This window comes from Zeugodacus cucurbitae, chromosome 3 (genome assembly GCF_028554725.1).
Source record: "Zeugodacus cucurbitae isolate PBARC_wt_2022May chromosome 3, idZeuCucr1.2, whole genome shotgun sequence".
Classification (NCBI taxonomy): domain Eukaryota; kingdom Metazoa; phylum Arthropoda; class Insecta; order Diptera; family Tephritidae; genus Zeugodacus; species Zeugodacus cucurbitae.
In genome coordinates, this window is record NC_071668.1 from 47,094,223 (window position 1) to 47,103,613 (window position 9,391).

Here is a 9,391-nt window from a genome sequence, read left to right on the forward strand (position 1 = left end):
AAAATGTTATGCGTTTCCCATATGAAGGTAGAATAGGTTTTAGAAATGGTTTTTGGAAACATATGTATGTATGTGTGTAGGTTTTGGTTTTTTGAATTTTTCCGTATACAGTTTTTAAAGAATGTCCCGTTCATTTCTCATGAATCTCTCTTCGACTTGTTCTTGTATTTTGCAAAGAATTCATTGACAATTGATTTTTTGTTGTTTTTGCTTATTCGAAGCCTATCTCATGTAGAATATTTTTGGTCAATCGGCCCTTTGTTAATACAAATATGTTCTTCCTACTCGTGAACACGCCACGTATAATTGCCCATGGTAGAAACATGGATTTTCCAAGTCTAACACAGTAGACATTGTTTGGCCTTGAGATTTATTTATAGTTATCGCGAAAGCTAAACGAATGGGAAACTGTAGTCTTTTAAATGGTATGGGAGAATCGGATGGTATCATCGGAATACGTGGTAACAAAACAATTTCTCCTTTAAACTTTCCTGTCAAAATAGTTCCTTCAAGAACATTTCCAGTAATTCTTTTGATCACCAAACGTTTGCCGTTGCATAGTAATTGATGTCTGGTTCGTAATTAAATGAATCTACAGTGGCTTAAACGCAAAATGGGACACCGCTCTAAGTTACAAAACAGGCCTCCAATTTGAGTAAAAACGAAAAGTTTTTTCAATAAAAAGTAAGCAACATATTTTGAACATATATTCCTAGTAATTCCTCGTTAACTTGGTAACCCTTACCCAACTTCATGGGAACTAAGCCAAAAAAAACATACACACATACGATTTGAATGTCAAATGCAAAATGGGACACCGTTATTTCTTGGAACTGAAATAAGGGCTGACTTCATAAACGCAGTTTGCAATGCAACACTGCAAACAGATGCGATACCGATGCAAAGCAACACTGCATGGTAACACTGATTTGTCAAATAATGCAATGACATTTATTAACGTTTGTGAACGCAATATTGCTTTGTCGTGTTTCTTTGTGTGGTAAAAATGAATCTTGACCAATTGTGCACTTTTGTTTTTGAAAACGCCCTAGAATTTGGCGAAAAAAGAAATTCAAGTAACGTGGTGTTCATTAAAAAAATATTAAATAAGCGAAAGCGCCGGCGTGTTTTTTTAACCGGTGGTGGCCCAAAAAGGAAAATTCCAAAAACGTCCAACTTCTGCAAAACGATAAAATGTATGCAGGATGACGTTTTTTATGCTCATTTTCGTATGAAAAAGAGCACATTCAAGGTATTTATTTTTTAATTTATGTTTAATATAAAATAATTAACATATATGGTTTAAAGAATTTGCAGACCATGTTAATGCCGTGGTGGCCTCCGCGCACAACTGGACGAATTGGAATTTCTTTGGAAAAGGTCTTGCAAATTGCAATTTGGAAGCTGAGCAATAATTGTTCTTTTAGAGATGTCAGCGATCGTTTTGGAGTAGCTGTTGGTCTCGCATATAAAGTCTTTGTAAAAATAATAAAGATGATCTGCCGTTTAAAGAAAGACGTCATCAAATTTCCAAGAAGTGAAGCTGAACAAAAGCAAACCAGCGAAGCATTTTCAACTCTACGTTTCAATCCTTTTCCTTTTGTACTCGGGTGCGTCGATGGTACACATATTCCCATTTCGCAGCCAATCAGAGATGAAATCAGTTACCGGAATCGAAAGGGGACGTACTCAATCATTGCTCAAGTAAATATTTCTTTTGTTTTATGAAAAAATTATTATTTTTAAATTTTGGTTAACATTTTTTGCCAGGCTATTGTCGACAGCCGTATGAAATTCATAGATGTGTTCATAGGGTGTCCGGGAGCATGCCATGATGCTTCAATTTGGCAAATGAGCCCTATCAAGAAGGCCATAATTAACAAAGAAATAAATATTTATCCCAACTACCATTTTTTGGGCGATGGAGGTTATCCTTTGGAGATGTGTGTTATGGTTCCTTATCGCGATAATGGATTCCTGACATCAATGCAATCGAAGTACAATGCAATTTTAAGTTCAACTCGGGTTGTTGTAGAACAGGCATTTGGCGTTTTGAAGAAGAAATTTAGAATTCTAAAGTATATCGAAGTTAAAAATCCAAGTTTGCCAAAATTAATAACAATGGCTTGTATGATTATTCACAATATTATTATTATAAATGAAGGGAACAACGCCGATGATTTAATCGCAGAAACAAATGCCATCACTTCTGAAACACTCGAGGAAGTCACTTTACCAGGACAAAGAGAGGCAAAAGCAAAGAGAGATGCATTGGCAACTTTGTTATCAGCCTAATGCATCTCTCTTTGCTTTTGCTTTTTCAATTAAAAATACTTTTTATAAATAATACTTTTTTATTATATCGCTTTTTCATGAGATCAATTACAACAATAAATACATATGTATTTTGTTTGTATTTATCTAAAAAGATTTTAATCTGTTAAGGTGAACAAGAAATGGAAAACTTATTGAGACCTGTCTACAATTCTCTGAAATAAGGCACGGATTTCCTTCAGCTCAGCTACTTTCTCCTTCTCCACCGCAATTTTTTCTGCTTCGATGTCCAAGAGTTTTTTCATCACTTTGGCATCTGCCTCAGACTCTTTACTTAAAAACTCCAGAACTTCGCATCGTTTTCGTTTTATAGCAAACCTTTGAGTAGTGTTTTCTGAAGGTGTAGCATCTAAGTTCATTGGCGCGTGGGAATCGGTGGGTGTCAACGGGCTATCGCTTGTCAAATCTTCCACCAAGGATTCTAGAGAACTTTCAAGCATTTCACTGGGCACCTGAACGCTACTACGGCTGCCAAACACCTCATCCATGACATCGAAAAATTCCCAATTCGTGGAACTCTCGCCAGATGTGTTATTGCGTTTCTTAATTCTTTTGTATGTGCCCATTAGATTTATAAAACATCTGGTTGCTTCATCTCTTGAAAAGGGAAATGTGCCCTCGACCTCCTTAATCTCCCGCATTATTTGCTCCCAAATAGCACTCCTTTTCTTTTTTTTGGCACAAAAATCCGGTTCATGGCGTAGACGCACTTCCAAAAGGAGCTTTTTCCTTTCATGGCTCCACTTCTTTTCACTATAAGAACGAAGAAATCATATAACAGAAAGAAAATGCGAAAAAGTTTTTACTTACGATGTCTCAGCCATTTCAATTACCGCAAAAATCCAAAAAGCATCCAAAATAAAACAGATGCACAAATTTGACAACTGTTGCGCATCAGAAAGGGTTGCCAGGCGATAGTGAACACACGGCAATGCCAAAAATATGCTAATGACGTTTATGAACACTAGGCATTTCAATGTTGCATTGCAAACTGCGTTTATGAAGTCAGCCAAGTTCTGCGTTTTAATTTCAATAAATACTCATTGTATATTCATCGTGTGTTATGTTTAAGTATTTTGTGAAATGGCTCCGCGCAGAAAGCAAACAAATTTCGAAGAGCGGCAAGAAATTGTGAAACTTCAGTCTGAAGGACTATCAATTCGAGAAATTTCAAAAAAAAACTGGAAAACGCAGATCCACAGTGCAGAATATTGTGACGCGATATATCAAGGAGTTTCGTTTGGCCAACAAAAGTAGGGAAGGTCAAGGAAAGAAACTTAATTCCCATGATGAGCGCCGAATATTGAAGGAAGTGAAATTTAATCCTTTTGTTAGCGCTCAAGAATTAAAACTTTTTGATTTTCACGGTAGAATTGTGAGGAAAAAACCATTTATCAGCGTTAGAAACAAAGCAAAGCGGCTAAATTTTGCTACAGAATACTTATCAAAAGCAAACAATTTTTGGAATACGGTAGGACAATTTAAAGTTAACTAATGTGATAAATGTGTCTAAATATTTGGTGTTATAGGTTTTATTTACTGATGAAAGTAAATTTAACTTACATGGTTCTGATGGCAGGAGCTACGTATGGAGAAAACCGAACACAAAATTTGAACGTAAAAATACACGTGCCACAGTAAAGCACGGTGGTGGTTCTGTGATCATTTGGGGCTGTAAGTCCAGTGCAGGAGTGGGAAACTTAACGTTTGTCGAGGGAAATATGAATAGGTTTTCCTATCTTGATATACTAAAGGCAAATGTTGAGCAAAGTGCAGCTAAATTGGGTATCGAGAGCAACTTTGCCTTTTACCAGGACAACGATCCCAAGCATACTTCCCAAGTTGCGAAGATGTGGTTAATCCATAACTGTCCCAAATTATTGCAACCACCTCCACAATCACCAGACTTAAATGTCATTGAGCACGTATGGGAAGAATTGGCTAGACGTGCATACAAAAACCGATTTAGCTCAATCAGTGACCTTAAAACTGCAATAATGGCAGAGTGGCTAAAACTCCAACTAGATTTTTGCAAAAAATTAGTGGAATCTATGCCAAGACGTCTCCAAGCCGTTTTAACCGCAAAAGGTTATGCTACTAAATATTAATTTAAAAAAATGTATCCAAATATAAACAAAAATAAAAGTGTCCCATTTTGCATTTGACATTCAAATCATAGGTGTGTATGTTTTTTTTGGCTTAGTTGCCATGAAGTTGGGCGATGGTTACCAAGTTTACGAGGAACTAGCTAATATATGTTCAAAATATGTTGCTTACTTTTTATTAAAAAAATGTACATATAATTTTCACTCAAACTGGAGGCCCTTTCTGTAGCACAGTGCGGTGTCCCATTTTGCGTTTGAGATTGGTTACCAAGTTTACGAGGAACTAGCTAATATATGTTCAAAATATGTTGCTTACTTTTTATTAAAAAAATGTACATATAATTTTCACTCAAACTGGAGGCCCTTTCTGTAGCACAGTGCGGTGTCCCATTTTGCGTTTGAGCCACTGTATGTGTTGTTGACGTGCCACCCTGGCTCTCAATGCATTTTCTTGTCGACGATTACCACGCTGTTCTCGTGATTCTCGTGCACGAATTCTTTGAGCTGAATTTCTTTCTGTTATCTGTTCGATTGATTCATGAACTCTTTCAACACGTGCACGTCGAGTCTTTTTGCTACGGGCGTTAATGTTAGATTTTTTGAGTGGCATTTTACTAAAAATAGCAATTGAATTTTTAATGTGAATTAATTTCACTGTTATTTTTAGATTATATATTTGGCTGTATTTATGTAACTGTAAATTATAAGTAAAACAAAATGTTAATTATTAATTGTAGAGACGATTAATTTGAATAATAAATATCCTATCATCTAAGTTGGACCAAATTACATGTATTTGCCAACTTTCATGACTATCAGTTGACTCGTTTTTGAGTTCATTCCCCAGCAGATTTAAAAGCGAGATCTCCTGAAAGGAGCGATGAAGGAGTCCTCCTATTGACCTCTTTTAGGAGCAGTAAGGGAGATTTTTTAATTTTGTTCTTATATTGTGTTTTTTTTTATATTTTATTTTAGTGTTGACCTCCTTTTGTCATCTTTTAGGAGCAAAAAAGGAGATTTCATACTTCTATTGTGATTTTTTTTACTTCATTTCAGTATTGATCTCCTTTTGTCCTCCTTAAGGAGCAATAAAGGAGATTGTTTAATTTTTCGTAGCTTAAAAATCGTACTTTTGATTCAAAAATTACAATTTAACGGGAAATAATAATTGTTAATTTTTGTCTTCAAGCAATTGTTCATTTCAACTGTGTTTTTTAAAGCGTGCAGACGTAAGTGTTTTATATCTATTGAGTATTAAATATTTTAAATTGATAATTAAATGTACTCTAAAAAGCATTTAAAACGCCTAGTGAATAAAAAATTAAATAATTTATATATATAAAAAAAAAACAAAATAATAATACACAAAATGAAAATGATGTGGAAAGAAAGAAACATGGAACAAAGAATACGGAAGCTAGAGGAAATATCGGCGCAGAACACTATACTCCTGGAGCGGATTATTGACATATTTCCACCGATGAAGATTGAATTAATGATATTTTCTATTTAAAACATGAACGATTTAGCATCTACAGAATCCTTGCTTTTGAATAAGCCTGAGGAAGAAATTGTGAGTATGATAAAATACATTTGATAAGATGATACTAAACAGTTTGAGTTTATTATAGGTGGCGTATCTGAACCAAAAATTTTCAAAGAGACCCCTATCAAAAATTTTGGATGAAGTGATTGCGGAGTCCCTGCTCTTAAAAGTGAATTGGGATGAAGCCAAAAAAAAGTTGCATTGAAGAATTATGCACTTTTCAATAAATTTGTTTACGGTAATACATAATTTCAATTCATGTCATCTATTTTTTTAACAAGTTTAATTTTTAGAGGCCTTAAAAGATGATTACTCATACCCTGATTTTGAGGCAAAGATCAAAAAGGCGTACATATCTCAAATGTAAGGCTCAGTTCTACAGGAACACTTATAATATAAAAAAATAATAGATTTCATGTACATTCATTTAATTAAAAAACTTTAATAATAAATAAAATTATAAAAATTTGTTTTTGTTAAAATAATTGCAGGTTGAAAATAATATAGGATTTATCATAGAGATCTCCTATAGTAGTAATCATAGAGATATCCTATAGTATATAGAGATATCCTATATCAGTAATCATAGAGATCTCCTTTGGGATTAATCATAGAGATCTCCTATAGCAGTAATCATAGAGATCTCCATTAGGAGGTTAAAAGGAGTACTCGCGTTCCAATGACATGCAATGTTAAAAACGGATTAGGAGTAATAGGGAGTATAGAATATCTCCTAAAGGATTAATCCAGGAGGTCTCAAACGATCACCCCAAAATCTGCTGGGTAGCTAATATCCCAAATTGATATACATACATATGTATGTATGCTGGAAATTAAAGACATTTTTATTGTTTTCAGATAAAAGATACAATTTTCATTTATTTATAAATATTTTGTTGTTTATTTTATAGTTATATTAAAATAATATATCGATGACGATGGAATAGATGTTCCATTACCCGACCATGAAGAAATTCGAATAGCAATTACCCGCTTGAAGAACAACAAAGCGGCGGGGGCCGATGGATTACCGGCCGAGCTATTCAAATACGGCGGCGAAGAACTGATAAGGTGAATGCATCAGCTTCTTTGTAGAATATGGTCGGAAGAAAGCATGCCTGACGATTGCAATCTTAGTGTGCTCTGCCCAATCCATAAGAAGGAAGACCCCATAATCTGCGCCAACTACCGTGGTATAAGTCTCCTCAATATCGCATATAAGGTTTTTTCAAGCGTATTGTGTGAAAGACTAAAGCCCACCGTCAACGAACTGATTGGACTTTATCAGTGTGGCTTTAGACCTGGAAAATCCATAATGGACCAGATAGTCACCATGCGCCAAATCTTGGAAAAGACCCGAGAGAGAAGAATCGATTCTCACCATATTTTTATCGATTTTAAAGCTGCCTTCGATAGCACGAAAAGGAGCTGCCTTTATGCCGCGATGTCTGAATTTGGTATCCCTGCAAAACTGATACGGCTCTGTAAGCTGACGTTGAGCAACACCAAAAGCTCCGTCAGGATCGGGAAGGACCTCTCCGAGCCGTTCGATACCAAACGAGGCTTCAGACAGGGTGACTCACTATCGTGCGACTTCTTCAATCTATTGCTGGAAAAAATAATACGAGCTGCAGAACTAAATAGAGAAGGTACAATCTTCTACAAGAGTGTACAGCTCCTGGCGTATGCCGATGATATTGATATCATCGGAAGCAACAACCGCGCCGTTTGTTCTGCGTTTTCCAGACTAGATAAAGAAGCGAAGCGTATGGGTCTGGTGGTGAATGAGGACAAGACGAAATATCTCCTGTCATCAAACAAACAGTCAGCGCACTCGCGTCTTGGCTCCCATAGTCATAACTTTGAAGTTGTAGATAATTTCGTTTATCTGGGAACCAGCATTAACAACACCAACAATGTCAGCCTTGAAATCCAACGCAGAATCACTCTTGCGAACAGGTGCTACTTTGGACTGAGTAGGCAATTGAAAAGTAAAGTCCTCTCTCGACGAACCAAAATCAAACTCTATAAGTCGCTCATTATTCCCGTCCTGATGTATGGCGCTGAAGCGTGGACGATGACAACATCCGATGAGACGACTCTTGGGGTTTTCGAGAGAAAGGGTTTGCGCAAGATTTATGGTCCTCTAAACATTGGCAACGGCGAATACCGCAGACGATGGAACGATGAGCTGTACGATTTATACGACGACATTGACATAGTTCAGCGAATAAAAAGACAGCGGCTACGCTGGCTAGGGCATGTTGTACGGATGGAAGAAAACACTCCAGCTCTGAAAGTATTCGATGCAGTACCCGCTGGAGGAAGCCGCGGAAGAGGACGACCTCCACTCCGGTGGAAAGACCAAGTGCAAAGTGACCTGGCTTCACTTGGTGTTTCCAGTTGGCGCCAAAAAGCAAAACGGAGGAATGAGTGGCGCGCTCTGGTTGATTCGGCTATAATCGCTTAAAGCGGTTCCTACGCCAAATATATATATATATATAAAATTAAAAGATACAATTTTCATTTATTTACATTAAAATATTTTGTTATATATTTTATAGATATATTACGATTTAAATTAATATAAAATTAAATTCAAATAAATTAAATTAATATAAAATTTATAATCCGCAAATAGACATTGTTTGGCCTTGAAATTTATTTATAGTCATCGCGAAAGCTAAACGAATGGGAAACTGTAGTCTTTTAAATGGTATGGGAGAATCGGATGGTATCATCGGAATACGTGGTAACAAAACAATTTCTCCTTTAAACTTTCCTGTCAAAATAGTTCCTTCAAGAACATTTTCAGTAATTCTTTTGATCACCAAACGTTTGCCGTTGCATAGTAATTGATGTCTGGTTCGTAATTAAATGAATCTATGTATTTTATAGATATATTACGATTTAAATTAATATAAAATTAAATTCAAATAAATTAAATTAATATAATATTTATATTTACAAATTACATATTTACATACAAATAAAAATATTAAAAAAAAATTAAAAATGCATTTCTGAATTGCGAAATTTTCCATTGTTACAATGGAAATTTTTCACACGACTCAATAATTAAATCAAGTCATTTAATTTCACCTGCTTTTTTAAACACGACTTAATCCATCTTGATTAAGATCAACATTTGTGTTTAAAAAAGCTAGGCTCAGATGCATTTGTACATATGTATGTGCTAAATAAAAAAAGAAAGAGAAGAAAGTAGAACAACCTGAAAATAGAACAGAAAACTGAAAATAGAAGAAAAGAGGCTGAAAATAAAAAAAGAATAAAGATAAAAATCAATTAAAAAATGTAATTATTCTCATTTCGTTAGGTTTACTTACCCGAAGGATGCTCTTAAAACATAGGGTTAAAAGGCTTGCAACATTTTACAATTTGTTCA

General features: G+C 35.2%; 2 protein-coding genes across 2 annotated transcripts; one reads left to right on the forward strand and one right to left on the reverse strand.

Annotated features, from left to right (window-relative positions):
* The first annotated feature begins 870 nt into the window (after positions 1 to 870).
* Positions 871 to 2,310, forward strand: LOC128920206 (putative nuclease HARBI1). The gene is made up of 3 exons (XM_054226982.1): positions 871 to 1,252; positions 1,309 to 1,704; positions 1,771 to 2,310. Exons 1-3 carry the CDS (start codon positions 1,007 to 1,009, stop codon positions 2,293 to 2,295), a joined length of 1,167 nt encoding a protein of 388 aa, XP_054082957.1. The 5' UTR covers positions 871 to 1,006; the 3' UTR covers positions 2,296 to 2,310.
* Positions 2,311 to 2,323: 13 nt separating this feature from the next.
* On the reverse strand, positions 2,324 to 3,364 carry LOC128920207 (uncharacterized). The gene is made up of 2 exons (XM_054226983.1): positions 3,145 to 3,364; positions 2,324 to 3,087 (listed from the first exon to the last, which is right to left on the reverse strand). The coding sequence occupies exons 1-2, from the start codon at positions 3,156 to 3,158 to the stop codon at positions 2,466 to 2,468; spliced, it is 636 nt and encodes a 211-aa protein (XP_054082958.1). The 5' UTR covers positions 3,159 to 3,364; the 3' UTR covers positions 2,324 to 2,465.
* Positions 3,365 to 9,391: the final 6,027 nt, after the last annotated feature.

Excerpts from the sequence above, each read along its gene's own strand:
- LOC128920206 (XM_054226982.1), top strand. The coding sequence starts at position 1,007 with ATGAATCTTGACCAATTGTGCACTTTTGTTTTTGAAAACGCCCTAGAA. Across the intron at positions 1,253-1,308 it reads TGAAAAAGAGCACATTCAAG|AATTTGCAGACCATGTTAAT; the intron begins GTATTTATTTTT and ends TATGGTTTAAAG. Across the intron at positions 1,705-1,770 it reads CGTACTCAATCATTGCTCAA|GCTATTGTCGACAGCCGTAT; the intron begins GTAAATATTTCT and ends ATTTTTTGCCAG.